The 21,015-nt window shown below is 37.4% G+C and overlaps 2 protein-coding genes across 2 annotated transcripts; one reads left to right on the top strand and one right to left on the bottom strand.

Moving 5' to 3' along the window:
- Nucleotides 1-204: 204 nt before the first annotated feature.
- On the bottom strand, nucleotides 205-1,005 carry LOC130417242 (C-type natriuretic peptide 4-like). Its single transcript, XM_056742622.1, has 2 exons — nucleotides 874-1,005; nucleotides 205-687 (listed from the first exon to the last, which is right to left on the bottom strand). Exons 1-2 carry the CDS (start codon nucleotides 958-960, stop codon nucleotides 415-417), a joined length of 360 nt encoding a protein of 119 aa, XP_056598600.1. The 5' UTR covers nucleotides 961-1,005; the 3' UTR covers nucleotides 205-414.
- Nucleotides 1,006-2,293: 1,288 nt separating this feature from the next.
- dis3l2 (DIS3 like 3'-5' exoribonuclease 2) lies at nucleotides 2,294-20,492 on the top strand. The gene is made up of 21 exons (XM_056742554.1): nucleotides 2,294-2,428; nucleotides 3,528-4,169; nucleotides 5,627-5,763; nucleotides 5,848-5,901; nucleotides 6,020-6,121; nucleotides 8,330-8,468; nucleotides 9,501-9,589; nucleotides 9,858-10,087; nucleotides 10,195-10,368; nucleotides 10,488-10,567; nucleotides 10,682-10,794; nucleotides 12,436-12,543; nucleotides 12,621-12,854; nucleotides 15,814-15,893; nucleotides 16,075-16,258; nucleotides 16,331-16,417; nucleotides 16,510-16,657; nucleotides 16,840-16,970; nucleotides 17,605-17,709; nucleotides 18,826-18,930; nucleotides 19,057-20,492. The coding sequence occupies exons 2-21, from the start codon at nucleotides 3,548-3,550 to the stop codon at nucleotides 19,159-19,161; spliced, it is 3,027 nt and encodes a 1,008-aa protein (XP_056598532.1). The 5' UTR covers nucleotides 2,294-2,428; nucleotides 3,528-3,547; the 3' UTR covers nucleotides 19,162-20,492.
- Nucleotides 20,493-21,015: the final 523 nt, after the last annotated feature.

Here is a 21,015-nt window from a genome sequence, read left to right as displayed (position 1 = left end):
GTATTACTAACACTTTTAAAAAACATTGCAGTGAAGAAATCATTTTTTTTTTGATAATTTATTGCAAACTTCTTCCACAGTGATGTGACATTTTTTAAAGGTACAATATAAAAGTAAAATTTTATCAAGAGATCCAATATGTATCTCAAACGTGCCTCTATAGGTTGTAAATTTGTAAAAAATAAATAGCACCTTCCCCCTCCCCAAAAAAGTCCCAAATGGTGGTTTAAAGATGTCACATCCTCAAGAACTTAATCTCTTTACAGCGAAAAATGTTCATGATAAGACGATGGTTGATGTAAATAATTATTGTAGAAACTTTTTTTTTTAGAGTATATGTCCCATCAACTCATTAGATGAATCCATGATGCATTGGGATATTAGTCCATTTCTGCTCATCACTGCACGTGCACGTCAGTCATTCTTACAGCCCATTCCACTGATATCGCTGATTCTATCCATCTTGAAACCGAAGCAATTTTTCCGTTTTTCTCTGTTTTTAGGGGGCTGTTTTTTGCGTGAATTGGACTGATCGCCCGATGCCGGTCGCTGTTTCGCTCCCTTGGCGTTCGCGTTCAGCTCGTGCGGTTCCTTCGCAGCGCGAGACCTGTTGGACCCTCGCGCCTCCACCGTTTCATTCCGCGCAGGTCTCGCGCTCCGGTTCTCTGCTGGGAGGGCTTTTGTAGACTGGAACAAAAAATTATCATGAGCGATCTTACGCTGTCCTAGTTATTCTAAAGCTAGTACGCAAATAGTTGTATGTTTGGAAAGGGCAGTACAAAAGAATTACGCAAATTCCGCTTGTTTTAACTTTCGCAATAAAACACGCATACGCAATAAAAATGCAAAACTTCTGCGTAAAAAGACACAAACCTTGTACTGGACTGTGGTGAAGGGCTTTGCGTACAGTGACAGACTGACCATGCACAGTCCGCAAAACCATATGTAAATCATATCCATTCCCGCGACTCTTTGCAAACTTTCACTGAAAAAGACTGGATCACACATGCCCACTCCACGCAGTGTTTTATAATCCAGCTGTGATGTCACGATTATTTAAATAGTGACATCAAGGATCGTCGATTTCATTTTGGTGCTTTGATGAGGATCGTTTTGGGTCCAACTTATTTGAAATATTTAAGTGTTTTAGGATCAAATTAACAAAACATTTTAAAAAACAACTCTCGCAAAACTGTAAAACCATACATTTTGGGCCAAATGTTTAAATTGAATCTTAAAAAATGTATGTTTGGATCCATTTTAACGCGAAAAACGTTTTTTATGTTGATAAAAGAACAATAGTTGCTCCTAGAAAGAGTTTTGCTGCTCATAAAAACAAAAGGTTTTGTGCAGATTATAGCTCTTATCTTTTGTGAAACTTTAATGTGGAGATTGAATTGCCTAATAAAAGGTAATCAATTGCCTTTAACGCATTCCTATATTTATCTAGGACTAGGCGAATGAAAGGAACTTTCTGCAAATAATTGATCTTATTATTTTTATTTTGTATGTTTATGAATCAAATTGGTGGATGTGGATATCTTTTTTGACATGTTTTTACGAGAAAAAAAAATTCTGAACAAAATCACGAAAAGCCATCCACAAAACTACAGTTCCCACAATGCAACAGCGGCGCTTGATTTACCAGACCCGGAAAATGCGCAGTTATTTATTTTATACATAATAGTTACATATAAATATTTTTAAAAGAGGTAACATTTACAATTTGTCATGGTGTATATCCAGTTAAAAGTGTGTTCGAGAGATTTCAGTGAGATTTTCATTATTCCTGTGGGTGTTCAAAAGAGAAAGAATCCATTGTCCATCTGTTTTATAATTGTATACACAAGATTTGTTAGGTGGATGTGGAAAGCTTTATCTGAAAGAAAACATATATTATTTGTGAGTTAAATGTTTTTGATACGTGTTTATATTTTTCCAGTGAAAATAATCATAACTTCAATTATATTGTACAACTGTTAATAATTTTGGGGAAACTCCACACAGTTAAGAAAACACGCACAGGAGTCAAGTCAAATGTCATTCATTTTCTTCAGGAGTTTAAGGATTACTGCACCAGCTTTGCAAAGCATTGTTAGTAAAAAGCAAAGAGGACTTTATTAATGTGTGACGTCTGACTAATGGACATTGGGCTTTTTGTTATGGGATGTACATGTTAATATGTATAAATGTCAACATGTATTATAATATGCGTTCTGCGGAATGTACATCTTGCTGTAGACTGTTTAAAAAAAATAAAGGGTAAAGCTAAAGACTCCAGTATAGTAGGTGGCGCTAATGCGCCTTAACGTTAGATTCACCCGCCATAAAAGAAAGAAGAAGAAGAAGAAGAGGCGCAGTTATTGTTGTTGTCCAAGGTCTTCAGTCTAGCTAGAAAATCACTTCTGATTAACCTCAAATTCATACGGTGAGTCCTTCATCTGTGTTTTAAAAGTACCTTCACATTCGTTTTAAAGCAAGATACAAGTATCTTATATTGAAACGTACAAAGGTTTGTAGCGGTAGGTTTGCGTTTAGCTTGTTGTACAGCAGTGTGACTCAGAGGGAAGCGTTGTGCTCAAACATTATGTAAACTGATTTTACGAAAGATGACATGTGTGTAGTAAACCGAGTCTGGAAAATAACTTGACATTATAAACTACCACATAGATCACCTTTCTTTGTGCAAGTATAATAAAATTGTGGAATAACGGTATTTGTTTACATATAAGCAGAATTTTTATCTCCAATTTTAACTTCTTGATTTCAGCCTATACAAGGTTAACGCACATTCAACATTGTATTTCATAACACCAGTAACGTGTGTGTGTGTGTGTGTGTTTTAAATGGTGTGTTTTTGTGTGTTTTAAATGCTGTGTTTGTGTGTGTGTTTTAAATGCTGTGTTTGTGTGTGTGTGTTTTAAATGCTGTGTTTGTGTGTTTTAAATGCTGTGTGTTTGTGTGTGTGCTTTAAATGCTGTGTGTTTGTGTGTGTGCTTTAAATGCTGTGTGTCTGTGTGTGTTTTAAATGGAGTTTGTGTGTGTCAATGTGTGTTTTAAGTGGAGTTTGTTTGTGTCTGTGTGTGTTCTAAATGGAGTTTGTGTGTGTGTTTTAAATGGAGTTTGTGTGTGTGTGTGCGTGTGTGTGTGTATGTTTGTGTGTTTTAAATGGTGTGCGTTTGTGTGTGTGTGTTTTAAATGGTGTGTTTTTAATGCGTGCGCGCGCGTGTGTTGTGATCAAACCCAAATTTGATCATTTCTGTGCCACTGAAACCGTATTGTATAGTATAATTGTACTGCATTGTTTTGTATTAGTCTTGCATTCCTTTTACTATGCAGTAGTTGTTGCTACTTTTTAAATGTAGTCATTATATGGAATTTATGTTTTCTGGGGCCCAGAAACACATTTACATTAAATGATAAACAGACTAATTGAACATAATTGAGAACTGTTATTGCCTTTGTTAACTTGACCAAAGCAAATTTTGGTGTAGGGTAACCCCTGACAAGTTCATTTTTTCTTACAGCAAATTTTTAAACGGACATAATGGAGTCGTCACCTAAAGTAAAGAGAACCACTAAACCCCGAGATGGGAAAGCTGGAAAAAATCTGCCCAGGTCCCAAAAGGACACGCATCCTCAACTTCTGAATCAGCATCAAAATGGCAAGTTACGGTCTCACTTGCAAGAGTCTGAAGAGCAGCAGCCAGTGCAGACAGAGGAGAACGCAAGCGCGTCAGACAGGTCTGTCAAAAATGGGGTCAACCGGCGAAAAAAGGCAAATTCAGAGTCATCGTATTCCAGCGATGGCGTTCCATCTCAACAGAGTGGACATCAAGCCACAAACGCTGAAGACCAGGGTGGGAAACCTGGCACGCTTGAAAAGAACGCCACAGCAGAGGTACAAAAGGCTGCCGTGTCCAAAAAGTTTCCCTCAAAACGGCGACAGAAGAAAAGTGAGAAAGACATGAAAGCGAGTCTGGTGGGATCTGAGGAAAGCGACGCGCCGCAGTTCAGCGGTTCATGTCCAGAGGAACAGGCTAAGAAGAAATCAAAAAAGAGGAAATCAAAAGGAAATTCGGACAAGAAAACCAAGGAGGTGTGCGGTCCTACAGTCGATACCGTGGCTGCTGGGAATTCACAGAACAAAAAAGCTCCTCAGACTCCAGGTATTTTCTTTCAAAAACTGGCCTCATTTGTGCCCAAAATGTTTCTGTGACCTTAAAGTCCTGGTGAAATGAAAAATTACAAATCCTTTTTTTCATGGAACATTGTAGTGTTTGTTATAAACAGCTTATCGGTGTGAGTCATTATCTTTTTAAAATTCATCTTCCCTTAATCATCTTCAATCAAAATCTGGCATGTCTGCCCAGTTAGACAGCATGGCCAGAGCATCTGTTAGCTCCTCCCCTCCACCTGTCAGTCTGCTACCAATTACATTTCAAAATGCAACATCAGTTTTATCCATCCAATCACTTTACAGTGGAAAACACATGCCATGCCCACCAGGGGTGGGACAATATATGGATATGGCGATGTATCGTTGTCCCTCTCCGTGCTATACCAGAATCCAATACGCTGCGCCAAATATCAAAATTTTAATTCATTAATAAAAGAAAACACTCTAAATATATTTCCAATTGTTATAATGTCATGGGTCCACTGGGCGGAGGGAAATGGAACAAACTAGTCTGAGAAAGAGTTTAGGATTGCAAAATAAAATATGCTCCATGCATATTTGTAAATTTTTAATACAAGCTGCTGCACTGAAAAGTTTTTTTAGGTTTCTTTCATTTAAGCTGGTCGACACGAAGATGTTCCCAGGTTTCAATAAGTGGCTGTTAAATTTAGAAATATGCCACTATTTAAATGTTTCAAATGTGTCAGGTTACAAAGATAAGCTTTTAATTTAAGCATAAAATGTTTAATTTACTTGTTACTCATGCTGGTAATATATTAATTTACCTTCTGAAAAAGTTTTGTGGACTTGAATAAAGAGACAAATGTTCCACTTAATCTTTTCATGGGCATTTTGTTTTCATAGCCAGGCAGATACAGCGATGTATCGCCACAGAATCGCCAAACAATATGCCGGTTATCGTAATATCGCCACGCACTTTTCGATGGCCATTTTATGCATATGCAATATTTCAGGCCCCCGATCTTGTGCATTAGCTATATTCGTATTAGTCGTTTGAATTTTAGTGTCAATGTGTCAATTGTTTCAATTCCACATTTGATGTCAAACACTTTGATATCAACCTGCAGGGTCATTTAGCCTGCTTTTTGGCTGGTTTGTAATATATATATAAATATATATAAGCAGCAATGTTTTCTCTGATTTGTAATGATTTGTATAACCTCAGTTTAACTACACCATGGTAATACTGTCGTTACTTTGATGAAACTATGGAGCTTTACTTCAAATACTAGAGTTAAACCACGCTTACTATAGTAAAGATAAGCTCATTTTCATAAGGGCTGTTATTGAGCAGATCACAAGTCAACACATGCACACTTCTGCATGTAATATCCGATTCTTATTGTAGCGTTCGATTCTGAATGTTTGATTCCCAAACATAGGTACTGAGAAAATGAGAGTAAAACAACATTCTCGTTTTCACAGTTCCAACAGAAAGTGTGCGACCAAACAACAAAGATAAAAACACTGGACGTGGTAGAGGTTCACGGAAGCCTCTCTTCGAGCACTACATGTCTACCGAGAACGTCTCTGCCGGCCTGAAAAGAGGAGAACTCATTCAGGTAAATACATGCAAACGGATGTAAGCGAGTGCAAATGTAGCGTGCTGTCATCACAATCTGAACATTCATGTCGTTCTATTCAAGGGTGCACTGAGAATAAACCCCAAGAGGTATAAAGAAGCGTTTACGCCGGCTCCAGTAAGTACTGAACCGTTCCTGAACGCACACATTCTAGACTCTGCTTGTAATTTATATAACTTTACAACGTATAGGTTGCTTTTAGTTGTGTCGGTGTCATTCAGATGTGTTGTTGCAGGATGGGTCTGCCGATATCTTTCTGGACGGGATTGCAGCTCGTAACAGGGCTCTGAACGGAGACGTTGTTGTTGTGAAAATCCTCCCCCCTGAACAATGGAAGGTACTTTCATCATAATTGACTCGGCGTTTGACAGATTTAGTAACTTTAATGGCAAGATGTGCTCCTATTATAGACTCATCAGGCCTACAGGCGCGTGGGTACGACTTGAACATTCTTTGATGTTCTGTAGCCGTCAATTCATGATTTGTTGTCTCTGGAACAGAAAGAGAGGTACCACCTTACATAACCCATTGCTAAATGTTACCTAGCGATGATTATTTCCAGAAAAGCTTTGGCGTCGTGTTTCAACGTGTGGTTTGTGAAATCAATTCGGCTAGTAGTTGAATGTCAAACGCTGCAATAGACATGAACATCAGCAACGGCTTTGCGCTCACTAGATCTCAATCGCAACTTGAGATTATTCAAGGTTTGAGCAGTGATGATACATGTTCACCTCATACGTGTTTGTAGATGTATATCAGTTTTATGATTTTATATTTTGTACGTCCAAGCATGATCTGCCCACAGATTGTCCTGCGTTGTGGAAATGTTGTTTCAATTGATATATTAGCTTTAGTTTTAAATCTATATATATATTCATTGAAATGTAACTTTTTTTTTCTTTTGAAAGTTATGTAAACCTTCCGTATATAAGCCACACCATATGTGTGCATGTGTGGGCAGTTTTGTATCAGGAAATCTGAAAATGCTACGAGGCACGATATGTCAAGAAGACGCTTTGTAAATAGTCAGTAGCACAGGGAAGCAATTAAACTGAGAGAAAATGTAGCTATCAAGCCCTGGAGGCACAAATATATTTATTCTGAGATTTGCAGAGTCATGTAAGGTGATCAACTATCATCTAACGTCAAGTATATGGATAGGAACCAAGAGCCTTTCAGCCTGACTTCATACTGGCTCAGAGAGACTGTGAAACCCAAGTTGGAAAAAAAATATTTTTTTACTCAACTAATTACATTAGGTGAACTATAAAAAGTGCTCTTGCAAAGATTTTTTGTTAACGCACAGTGCAGCATCAGGGCTTTTCCACGATTCATTGCAATTAATCACGGTTATTTGCATCCAGAAAAAGAGTTTGGGTTTGTAATAATATATGTCGGTGCATATTTAGTTTGTATTTATAAAGTTACATATAATATTTAGGAAATTTCTGCATGTGGGTCTGACGAAAAAGGAGTTATTTTTGTAGACACATTTCTGTAGGGTCTGAAGTGTCAGGAAATATACGGTGTCACCTAATTAGTCAACTCCTTCACTTTTTACTTTGTATTTTTACTAAAATGTAAAAGAATGGGGTCATATGGCGCAAAAACATGTCTTTGGTATGTTATAAGATGCCCATGCATGTATTAGACACATAAAATTGCAAAAATAAAAGTGTGGGAACAAAAGATGGATTCTATCTAGAAGCAATTGCTCACCCAGACCTGGCTGAAACACCTTGTGTAACCACACCCACACAAACCCACGTCAGTTGGTGGTCTGATTTGACCAAGACTGTTCAAATGTAAACACAAGTAAGGTGGTGTACCAGTCAGTACAATTGAAGAGGAACCTGATGTTCCAAATATGGTCAAGGCGTTACATTTCCCTCACATGCTTGCAGTATTCCACCAATCACTACATACTGGTTAACTGGCCAATCATAGCACACCATGCATTTCAGACCCATGAGCTTTGTTATAAAATCGGCAGGTTTTAGTATTTATGTATTCATATTCATCTTCATGTTATAGAGTATGCATCCAATATTTAAAATAACAATATGTATGACAAATAAATATGATATAAACGTGCAGTCAAAGTGAACAGTTGACAAATGGATCTCTAGAGATCAGGATAAAAATGTGACTTGTGTTACGAGGCGGCGATCATGGAGTATGTATCTCGACTGACATTCTCTTGTTGTGTTGAATGCATTACTGAATTATGAGTGGGCGGTGTGTCAAATTGCTGAGGTGGTGCAGGTGGATCGCATCATTCGTGCTTTGACTCAACAGTACATTACTTTAACTTTACAGCTAGATGACACAGCAGTTTAAGTTAAGATCTACGCAGGAAAGCGCCTTCATATTGTACTCGTCCAGCTACTGGAGAGAGCGAGCGTGCCCGCTAAAGCTATCGTTAACTCTGTGATGAATAAACACAAAGTTAATCCGCGAGTCACATGCATTCCGAACTGCAGCATCACGGATCAACCGCGACCCGTTTCACCACTAAACCTGACGTGGTAAATGTATTTTGCAGGCAGTCAACGGAGACACAAATGGAAGCAGTTCAGCCAGTCAGAGGGTGTCAAAGGTTCCTGATGTCATAGTGGAAGCCCATCACGATGGAGGTGATGAGGTGGTCAGAAAAATGAAGAGTGTCAGTCTCCACGATAAAGGTATGTTCATTTTTTAAGTCTTTAGACTTTACAGGTAGCTTTTGGTTCTGCAAAATTAAATAGAGTTTGTAGCTTTGTTATCGGAATATAGATTTTCAATCTGGAAATTCAGTAGATTAAATAAACTGTTTTGTGTGCTCTGACCTGTGCTATAAGTATTGTCACTGTGATTTTTAAAGCCAAACCTCCTGCAAATCAGGTTAGCTACGAGTTTATATGGGACTTTAATTGTATATGTTTCTTGACTAATGCAAGTTACAAGACGAGGATTAAAACTGTTGAGTCACTCAATGAGAAAGAACTAAACAGAACCACACAGCAAAGAGCTGAGATCACTTTCGCTCTTTATTAAGTCCAGATCTCTTTGTTTGCACATGCCTTCCGAAGTTGTCTACATATCAAATCATTAAACGTTTGTAGCTCAAAGACTGCAGCGGATTCCAGAGTGTCAGGACTGATACGAGGCATGAAGTGAGCAGGCAAAGAAAGACATGATTGTGTTTGCCGAATGAATGAGCCATTCACCTCCCTTTTCCAAAACTCGGATCCTCGTGACCTATTGTTCTGTCCTTAAATGACCCTTGTCTTGCTGTTTGACAGTCTGATTTTCCCGTTTATATCACGGTTCAGCTGCATTACATTTATAATGCATAAATTGATTCATTTGGGAGACACTTTTGTCCAAAAAGAAAAGAAGAATACTACAACACAAGCAATTAATAGGAGACCGTGACAACAAAACAGTTTCATTGGCCAAAAAAGTAAGTTAAAGAAAAGTAGGGGTTAGGAAGTAAGTGTGTGAGTTAGTAGGTCAAGTGCTCCTAAAAAAGTTTTTTTTGTTAAAGATCGATTATACAGGAGAATGGGTTTTTCACACACCAGTGGTAGGAAATTCTGAGTGTTCAATAATAGGACTGGACCAAATACCGAACCCTGAGGTACACCAATATGAAATGGTGAAATACAGAGTATACAGACCAAAAAATCAACCAGATCGGCAATCAAATTGATTCTGTTTTTTCTTTATTATAGCCCCTGTCATGACACAATCTGTCAAAAATGTAAATCCATCCAACAGTTCTGAATCAAGCTCAGACAAAAATGTTCAAAGAACTGGAAAGGTTAGTCATTTGTTCAAAAGAATATTGAGAATGTTCAATTTTAGGACAACACGATCGTTTTGGTTATTCTTTACAGTATTCATGAGTCTAACAATTGTAAATACGTTCATGTTGGTTGTTATGTGTGTAAACAAACGATTAAGGATGATGTTTAGGTTTACCCTACCTAGTGTGCATTTAGGTATTCATCATATTAATGCATAAGTAATTATCATAAAAATAAATGCTTGAGTTATTTATGTTCTAACCATTGTACAATGTATTTCAGGTTGTGTATATTGTCGAACCGAAGCACTCCAGGGCAGCATCAGGCTTCCTGAAATTTCTCCCCGGCAAGAATTTTGCCATGTTTTCTCCAGTGGACCACCGGGTACCAAGAGTAAACGTCCCTCTAACAGACTGTCCAGCCGACTTTATCTCTAGACCTGGGGACTATGAAAACATACTCTTTGTCTGTCGAATCACACACTGGCCAGCAGACAGCAACTTCGCTGAAGGGTGAGTTCTCTGTTTGTGGACTCGCTTGGGATTGTAGTTTCTCAGATTAACGTGGAGGTTCTTTGGATCCTGTTAGAGACTTAAATGTTGCTTCTTTCTGGTTTAAGGCGACTTATGAAATCGTTAGGACAGGCAGGTGAAATAGAGCCAGAAACAGAAGGCATCCTGACCGAATATGACGTGGACTTTTCCGAATTTTCCGAAGAGGTGGTTGGATGTCTCCCTCAAGATCTGCCCTGGAGTATCCCTGCTCCGGAGCTTTCCAGAAGAAGAGATCTCAGGTAACCTATAGAGCTTTGCATAGAAATGTATCACATATGCACGAAGATGTTTGCACCAGTAGTTTGTTTAGGAATCTACATTTGTTTAAATGCATTATTTTTGTCATTATTCTTTTCAGAAAAGAATGTATTTTTACAATTGACCCAGCTACAGCCAGAGATCTGGATGATGCACTGTCCTGTAAACAACTGTCAGATGGTGTGTTTCCTTGTTCTGAATTTGAACATTCACGTTTTTTTACTTTTTTTATTTCCAATCCTCGAGATAAGTCACAGTTTGTGATGATGCAGTTTTCTCTTCTTTCTGGTATAGGTAATTTTGAGGTGGGTGTTCACATAGCAGATGTGAGTTATTTTGTGGAGCAAGGAAACGCTCTGGATCAAATCGCCAGCCGAAGAGCCACAAGTGTCTATCTCGTCCAAAAGGTGAATGGGATATTTTCTTTTTATATAAAAATGGGGGGAAAGCTACAAATTGACCAACCAATTGATATTAAGTTGGCTTAAACCTTGCAGTGCAGTTGTAGATGTCACTGAAATCCATGTTGATGCTGTAGGCTGCAGTCTAAGTGTTTGACAGCGTGGCATTTTGTTGGACATGCACATGAAATTGCTCGAGAGCTGAAAGAAGATCTGAAATGGGAGAAGGGTGTGGTGTCCAATAAACATGTTTGATGAAAAACTTCATCCATCAGTGTCCCCCAATTCATTGAAAATTTCAATGATCAAGTACAACAATTTCAACGATCATTAAGATGATGATTTTATTTATAACAATATAATATATTATTGGTTTTATCTAGAAATTGACTTTTTCGAATATAACATATTCGAATATAAAGTTTGTAAAAACCGCCGCTAGAGGACTGTTCGAAACAAGTGGCTCGCTAGACGCTAGAAACTGCTTCAGCATTCGTGCAGTTACTTATTTATGGACCACAATTATACGCAACAAAAATAAAATGTTTAAAAAAAAATTCCCTTTATTGGACAGTTATTTTAGGGATGACAGGAAGCGAAATGGAAAAGAGAGCGGGGCGGGGGTCTGGGGTTCGAACTCGGGTCGCCCGGAACGCACCGTTGCTTTATGTCGTAGCATGAACCACTTGACCATATAAAACTTTACCTTTAAATGATTTCTCAATCCCGTCTGATTGATGGCCATCCGGACAGGCCACCGTGTGTGAACTTAAAATATTTGAACTAGATGGCGATCTGAGTGAACAAAGATTTAGGAACACACACAAATGATTTTTATATTTTCTGTATATTATAAAATCTTTACAGATGCAGTGAAGAAGCGTTAAATAAGATGAGACCATTCTAATAAGGTCTTCTGTAGTGTCACTTAACCCTGTGGTGAAGCAGTTTTCTATTCTTATGAAAAATACAGATAATTATAGTTGATTGAATATTCGAACATTTGTGCACATCCCTAGTTTTATCATTAGCCGTGCATTTCTTTTCCCCACATTGTGTTCAGAAAAAAGGTTGGGGTATGATTAGAAAATAACAAATGTCAGTTTGTGGTTGAACTATCCCACACAAAATCAAGTTTATAGATCATTCAGGGTCTCGTTTCTAAAGCACAGAAATCTTCTTCTCGTTCACATACGATGCCTTTTTACTCTTCGATTCATCACAGGGTTGTAGACTATTTTGAGCTTGTTTTGTTTACGAAATAACGGGATTCCTGAATGAGATCATGGAATTTCGACTTCAATAAGTCTTAAGACAAGTTTATATTAGAAACGTTGAAAGGTGATTGTCATGGTGAAAACAAAGCTTAGGGCTAGCTGTCTGTTTATTGGCCTTGCGGTAGGTACAATGATACCCAAGGTTTCATTGATCTCGGTTCAACGGCTTCATGTGGTACAGAGTGGTTCTAGTCCTATTTTTAATCTGAGTGAAATGAACACGCAGATCAAATGTGATTGGATGAGATCTGGGCCTTTTTTGCAAATGTTTCTCTTGTGTTTTTACACGTAAGGACATTTTGAAGATGTTATAAAGGTATATACATGTCTGTAGTAGTTTGTATTTTGACACGCGAGTGTTTGCCTGCAGGTGATCCCCATGTTGCCTCGTCTTCTGTGTGAGGAGCTGTGCAGTTTGAACCCGCTGACGGATCGCTTGACCTTCTCTGTCGTTTGGAAGCTGTCTCCAGAGGGCAAGGTATGTCAGATAAACCTTCAGTCCTCCCAAATACCAATCCGGTGTTTTCTATAGTGTTGCCTCCGTTGGTCCTACAGATTCTGAGCGAATGGTTTGGTCGATCAGTCATCTGTTCCTGCATTAAGCTGAGTTACGATCACGCTCAGAGTATGATCGAATCCCCTGACAAGAGCTTCAGTGCTGAAGAGCTGCCGCCCTGCTCACCAAACCACTCCATCCAAGAGATACAGGAGGCCGTCATCAACTTGCACAACATCGCCAAACAACTCCGTGCTCAGCGGTTTGAGGGCGGAGCCCTGCGGCTAGACCAGGTCAGACAGACCAAGTGTGACATCATCACGTTTTTGACAAAGCTGTTATTCTTTCTGTGTTTGAGTTCTCCATATGTGATGACATAAGCAGAAGTTTATTACAAGATGGATCAATAAAACAAATGAACAATTCTATTGACGAGACGGCTAACTATACAAAGTCTATTTTTGCGTTGTGAATCAGTCAGTGAGACAATATACAATACTGTTTTTTTTTAAATGATAGATCTGGATAATTGAAATTGGTGGCTGTGTCCACAGAGGCGTTTCTGCCGGCGTGTTTTTCAATGTTGATCATTCTGTGGGTGGACCCACAACGTCACAAAAAAATAAATGGCCGTTGCTCGTCACGCAGCCCTGTTCCAGCGGGTTAGGACAAAACCTCTGATTAACATGGAACAGATACCTTTTATCACCTGACGCTGCGCGTGTGGTTTGGACACAGTGTCAACGCCGGCACTTTGGGTTTTTTTTCATGCCAACGCAGTTCAAATGCCCACAACCGGCGTTTCTAGCCGTTTAAAAGTGCCTCAGTGGATCTGGAACCTTATGATAGGTCCACACCAAAGGCGAACAATCACCTTCCACGCTCTTTATTACTCGCGGGAAAGGTTGGAATAGAAATATATATTTTCAACCTTTGCGGAAGACGAGATTGACGCGCGTGTTTGCGTCTATACGCATCTTTGCATTAACTTTGTATGTAATTTAATTGCGCAAAATGCTTAATTCGCATTTGGTTTAAACCCAGCATTAGTCTGAACCCCTAGAGACAACTTGTAAAGATCACACATTTTTTTATCATTATTTATTATCATAATACAGTGGCTTGCAAAAATTCTTATTTCAAGTTTTGTTTTTAGTCAATTTTACAAGTTATTGCAAATCACGTTTATGTTTTGTCATTATGGATTATGGAGTGAAGATTCATGTAAAAAAATTCTATTTAAAGTAGTGTAACACAGAGCAGCAACATAACAAAACGTTAAATAAATGAAGCATTTCTCCTGCCTTAAATAATTTTAAAGGCTCTTAAAAAAACTAAACCTCACACTTTATTCAAAAACATAAAGATAACAAACGTGTACATTTTATAACAGCAGACCCCAGTTATTGTAAAAAACTGTCAAAATGCAGTAATTAATCCACAGGCTCGCTAACAAGTTACAAAATAAAAGTCAGAATTGTTAAGTTTTGTAAATGCATGGTGGATACACACATAAATATATGCAGATCTCTTAATATACAATGTATGTAGAGATTGATCAGGTTTTTCGTTACATAACACTTGTTACCTAGAAATGAAAGAAACATAGGAGAACATGCGTCTGCTTTGACTGCAGTGATGGATCTGATAGGATGGGGATGTCCTCAGGCGTTGCGGCTCACTCGAGTGTTTAAGCGTATTGCACGACACCGGCTTTCTGCCATAAAGCTTTTCACCTGCTCTTTATCTCTGTTTATACAACACAAGCTCATGATTCACACAAAACCACCAGAGCGCTATTTCTAAACTGAGGATCTTTCATTTACTTTTTTAGAGCAAATAGATTTTGTATTTTCTCTTTATTAGTCATTGAATCATACTCAAAATATGAGTATAGAGGTGGAGATAGAGAGTGAATTAAATTAATGCTAAATGATTAAATAATTTAGCACTCGTTTAAAACTTTTCATGATATTTTTTCTTTGACTTGCGATGGCATGCTTATGAAATTTGTGACCCTGTCAAACTAAAGACTTAAAATCAACGTTTGATTTTCAGTTTGTCATTTTTTATACATGTAGAGATGGTTATAAAGAGGCGAAAGTTACAGGAAGTGTTTTTATTACTGACCTTGTTGTCGGGGTACACATTTTGACATTAAAGAAAATAATTGTTCATTAGTTTTAACTGTCAAAAATAATAAGCATCCAAAGAACTTGTTGTACCTGGAAGATTTTTTTCCAGATCACTGGTTCACTTCCAGTGACAGATTGTATAACTGTACTGTTTGATCATTTTGTATATTTTATTAATAGCGAGAAAGGTGGCAAACTACAAGACTTGCGTCTGTTAAACACTGAGGACTGAGCTGAGTTATTATAGTTTTGCTTTTAGTTTCATTAATATTTTAAATTAGCTTAAATGTTTTGATTAAAAGAAGTTTAATAAGTGTTTAAGCCATTTTGTTTTATGCTTTTGTCATTTTATTTATTTATTTTTTATGTTGCTATAAAAGATTAATTAAATGTTGTTTTTGTTTATTAGTATAATTAAAAGTTTTTTAAACTTATTTCACTTTATTTTCTAAATTATTTCCAATTATAATTTGTAGGCCATTATTTAATTTGATTTCAATGAACAGAAACGTTTTTTAAGTTTTAATTTTGCTGAACTAGAATAACCTCGGGACTGAGGTTTGAGTTTTCTGAAGCTACATTTATTACGAGCTAAATCTGTTTAATTCCATGCAAACCGTTCACCTTTGATGCCATAACCATGTGTGTCTGGGTTTCTTCCATACTGAAAATGTTTGGCTTGTACTCACGCCAATGCATGTCAAAATAAAAGTATTCTATTACCTCCTCACAAATGAAATCAAATGCCATATAAAATTGAGGAGAATTTTATTTAAAAAGAATTAACTAAATAATAATAATAGTAATACAAATCAAACCATTACAACTTTTTTCATAATGGGAAAAAAATAGTAATAGTAAACGCATCATTTTTTACAGCAAGGGAAAAATCTCTGGTTTTAGATTTTATTAGCGAAATAATTGTGCACGGTTCCTTAAGCATTTTTCACAAAAATTTCTAAGTAATCTTAAATCCGATGTACGTTTTCAAATCCACCAGGACTTGTATTTTGTAATCAGATTCAATAATATACATTACATGCAAATTATAACTACACAGCATTGTCATAATAAGTGGAAGTATTTCTTTTAACATGATGTCTTTTCACTAATGCAGATGAAGCTTTCCTTCACTCTTGATAAAGCCTCCGGCATGCCTCAGGGCTGTTACGTCTATCAGTATCGGGACAGCAACAAGTAAGCCAAAACACACACACACACACAAAATGTGGGCGCCCTCGTCTAAAGGCAGCACTGTTCGCGTCTGTTCTTCTTCTGCTTGCCATTCTCTCGCTGCTCTTGAAGTTCTAACCTTCTGTCCCAGTATTGCATAATGTGCCACGCATCCATACAGAGCGTTTGAGTCCTTTGTACACAGGCTGGTGGAAGAGTTCATGTTGCTGGCGAACATGGCGGTGGCTCATCGGATCTTCCGCGCGTACCCAGAGCTGGCCCTCCTCCGGAGACACCCGCCGCCTCAGAGCAAGATGGTGGACGACCTGCAGGAGTTCTGTGATCAGATGGGCATTGACATCGACCTTTCCTCGTCTGGAGCTCTGCACGTGAGTGTAAACACACGGCTGCCGTGCTGGTTTAATGTGGTGAATGTTTAACAGGTTTGCTGTGTTTGACAGCGGAGTCTGAATGAACAGCTTGGCGATGACGGGTACGCCGCAGCCAGGAAGGAAGTTCTCACTCATATGTGCTCCAGGCCCATGCAGGTGAAGATGCGCTCCTGTTCAACATGCGGACGTGTATAGAGCGCAAAAGCAGGACGGCTTATATTGAAAGATGATGTTTTGGTCTTGTTTAGATGGCAATGTATTTCTGTTCCGGAGCACTGAGGGACGAGAAGCTCTTCCGGCACTACGCCCTGAACGTGCCTCTCTACACGCACTTCACTTCTCCTATACGACGCTACGCTGATGTCATAGTGCACCGCCTACTGGCCGCCTCCCTCAGTGAGTTACTCTGGAGTCTTGTGACTAGGGGATAATTCTGTTGTGACGAACGTTGGGTAACAGGAAATCTTCCGTTATCAAGATTTCGAGATTTTGATGTTTGAAGGCTGCCAAATATTCGAATGGAAGATTTAGTGGTAAATGTTGATGGACTCTTGCACTTGCTCTCTCCGTGCTGTCAGATTGCGGGCCAAGTTTGGGTCTCACAGGAGAGGAAGTTCACAAGCAATCTTCCCAATGCAATGACAAGAAGACCGCATCCAAGAGAGTTCAAGAGCTGAGCTCTGAGCTTTTCTTTGGCATCTTTGTGAAGGTAAACGTCAGGGCTTATTTCATTTCTTTCACAAGACTTATTAGTACGTGCTAGTACAAGAAAAGTTGATGAACGCAATTCAAATAAATGCAAAATGTCTCCATTGCTAATTCTGATGTTGGATGTCATTGTGGTTTGACCATAAAGCAAACAAGGCTCACAAACCATTTACTTAATAATAATAATAATGAAAATGACAATTTATTTATATAGCACAATTATTTTCAACTACAGTTGACCAATGTGCTTTCCAGTAAAGGACACAGACAAGAATAAATTTAAAATAAAAACAGAATAACACATCATCATACGCTCGAGAAAATAAAAATGTCTACTGATGATTATACATTTTATTTATAAAGCACTTTACCTTTTCAAGAAAGTCTCAAAGTTCTACAGAGCAATTTATCATAAATTAATACAATTAAAACAAAAAATGAAAAGCAAAGTTTGAACACTAAAAATAGTCAAGCATTGGAAAACTTTTTAAAAAAACAATCAATCGTTTGTGGTTGTCTAATGTATATTATATTTAGGAGTGAATTGGGTTATTCAGTGCATAAAAAATCAATATGATTGAAATGAATTATAAATGAAATGACTGAAGACTTTGTTGTGGTGTTGTTTTTTACAGGAGTGTGGTCCGCTGGACTCGGAGGCCATGGTGATGGGAGTTCTGGATCAGTCCTTTGATGTCCTTGTGCTTCGCTTTGGAGTGCAGAAACGAGTTTACTGTAACGTACGTCAAATTACTTTTTTTATTTGCGTCGCTTTCAAAACGTTGAAGTTATTATATTAAAAATATTCTTGCAATTTGCATTAAAGTGAAAGCTCACTCAAGAATGAAAATTCTTTCATCATTTACTCACACTCATACATTTATTTGCTCTGTTAAACACAAAGAAAGACATTTGTAAGAATGTGAGCCATTTTCAGTTCTGGGACATCATCCACTACCATAGTAGGAAAAAGAAAGTTTTGGTTCTGTTTAACACAAAGCGGGAAATTTTAACAGATTAAGTAATGTAAACTTAATTTTATAAAACAAAATTCTACTTACTTAAATATTTTAAGTTCCAGAAACATTTTTTTACTTTTGAGTAAAGTATAATGATTATTTTTGATTAACTTGAAGTTTTGACTAAAACTCAAAATTGATTTGCTCCTTGTTCAATTTACTTAACTTAAAGACGTTAATTCAACACAATTGGTCAAGAAGGATTTCCAATTCCCAGCATGCTTTGCGTCAGTGCAATAGGATTCTGTTTGCATAAGTTAAAGTGTTTGATTTATGCATATTAAGGCTAAGAAATATGCAAAAAAAAGAAACTGAAAGAAAAAGTTTAGTTAACATAAACATTCATTTTTTGTGTACTTTATTTGTTTAAGTTCTGTCTACTTAAACAATTATTTTATCATTTTTATTAAATGAAGTCGCAATTGCTAAGATTTGGTAAAAACTTTACCTTAAAAGTAATCAAAATTTGAAAGTTCTACTAAAACCAAGAACCTGTAAAACTAAAAAAAGAGTATTACCAACTTACCTGGGTTTACAGTGAAGTGTTCCTACAATGGCAGTCAATAATGTCACAGAATTGAAAGAGTACCATTCTTCCAAATATTTCTCTCTGTATTCATCAGAACAAAGTAATTTATACAGGTATGAAATGACGAGTGTGTCCGAATTTTCATTTTTGGGTGAACTTTCACTTTCAAAACATCCACCGTTGTGAAGTGACCTCAATTCCCCTGTAAATGTTTGGTCTGAAATTAAACTCAGTCGCCAATGGCCAAAAATCTGTGTTTCTTCAGAATAATTCATGACATAATGCAGTGTTTTGTCTCTGTCATGAAGTCATTGGAAGGACTTAAGACATTCCACTTCCGTAAAGTTGGGAAGAGACCCGAGATGACGCTTGTTTGGGAAACCGATGACCCAGAGAAGGACTCCATACGACAGGTGCCTGTTATTTTAAAGCTATTAAACATTACGTAGGCTGATCTTTACCTGACCCGACCTAATCTCTAGAAATTTGAGGATGACCACGACTCCCAGAAGGTGATGTGTGTGTTTCACTTTCTGTAGGAGATCTCCATCTTCACGCTTCTGAATGTTCAGTTGAAGGCCTACGGAGCTCCTATGAAATACAGCGCCGTGGTGCAGAGACCCTCAGACAACACCGATTCATAAACGCACCTTCCTATGAATTTTCTTTAAACTCTTTTATTTCTGCAGGTTTCAGTAACGTTCAGTAACCAGAAGACATGTGTAACTATAGCGATTCAGGTCGCTCTTCTATTTATTATGTAAGCACCAGGAGACCACAAAGTCTTTTTGCATTTTAAGAGATGTGATTTTTAATTTTGCTCGCAAAGCTTTAGATTTCGTTTGAGTTGTGTACGTCTGTTGGCATGTTTAATTTTAGCCTCAGGAAGTTTACCCAAAAAGGAAGGTTTTGTTTTCAGGGATGTTGCCAAATAATTGAATCCTGTTCCCTGACTCCTGAGTTTTAGTCGTTTCGATGCCGGCCTTTTGGCGTTGTGTGCGTTATAACATTTTGCCTTCGTTTTGCTTTAAACCTATTAGCCTTTGCATGATGGAGGATTACTTCACACGGGGTTTTGTCAACTTCAGAAGTTGCGGTTATGTTCATGATTATTTTGTTTTCCCAATGGGAAGCATTGATCCCTTAATGAAAAGGCTATTTTAATAAGTGTTCTTTGACTCTGGTAGTAAAGAATTGTGGCTTAGTAATAGTGGTCCGTGCATGTAACCGTATTTTCTTTCTTTTTAATGATTTGATTAACATGAGCTTTAAAGCCATCTCTTGTTTACTGTCATTTGTAAGTATTTTAATTATAAGTATTTAATTTTTTTTCCATCATTTGCTTTTTTTTGAGTTCACCTCAGGGGACAGCAGTGTTGTGGCTGGAGTTTACTTGCGTGCATTCTATTATTTAACATATTTTAAAAGCGCTTTAGGGTGTAATTTAATCCTAATTTTAGGCCGTTCATTTGATTGTCATTTTTCTGCTTCGATTTTTATTGCACATGCAATCTGATATTGGTAAGTAATCACTGCCAGTGATCAGACTGTGTTGGATCCAGTAATTCATTAGTTGCATTTATATGAACTGTTTCTTATCTACTGTGTGCTGCTGTTATATGTCTGATTTAGGACTGAATATAGGAGTTTAAAACAAAATAAGCAATAACTGTATAACGTTGTCATTATAGTCATCTTCATGCAGATTTACACTTAACGTCAAATGAAAAATCTCATGCCACTAACAAGAAAGCAGCCTAAAAATGTCAAAATTATAGAAGCTCTCATTACTTTGCTACTGGTGACGTAAAAACATAAGCTGTCGTGTTGTCGATTGGAAACACTACAGTATCCATGGATGAATCATCTCAGAACTGCAGCATTTAAATGTTCGTTGTTGTGGTTCACTTCTGTAAGGTGTCAAACTTGATGTTAATGCACATTTATTGGTCTATAAATGCAGTCCTGACATACATGTAAGTGTAAACATTGTGAGTAAATACTGTGGTGTTTGGCATCTTCTGTAAGGTGTCAAACTTGATGTAAATGCACCTTTATTAGTCTAAAACTGCAGTCCCGACATACATGTATGTATAAACATTGTGAGTAAATAAGATTTCCGTCAATAAGGGATACAGGCTGTGCAACTAATAAAAATCTACTACACCAAAACCTGAATGTGGTCTAGTTTGTTGTGTAGACAGATAAAGGTTTCTATTGTCGTTGTCTTTTACCTGTGTGTTTCTAGATTGTGTATGTGTGGTTCCAAAATGTCCTTTTAACATTCTTAACATACAAAATAACAAGTAAAATGCAGTTAATAATGTAAAACTTAAACAAATATTTTGAATATTTATATTTTGTAATCATTTAATATGAATTGTACATGTTTATATATTTTATGTAAGAGTTGGCCCAATAATATTACAATAATTTAAAGGTCCAACATATGTCAATATTTTTCTGAGAAAGAAATGAAGTTACCGTAAGTAGCAGTT

The sequence above is a fragment of the Triplophysa dalaica genome, chromosome 3 (genome assembly GCF_015846415.1).
Source record: "Triplophysa dalaica isolate WHDGS20190420 chromosome 3, ASM1584641v1, whole genome shotgun sequence".
NCBI classification, from domain to species: Eukaryota; Metazoa; Chordata; class Actinopteri; order Cypriniformes; family Nemacheilidae; genus Triplophysa; species Triplophysa dalaica.
Note: the sequence above shows the minus strand (reverse complement) of the source record. Positions and strands in the feature narration are given on the sequence as shown.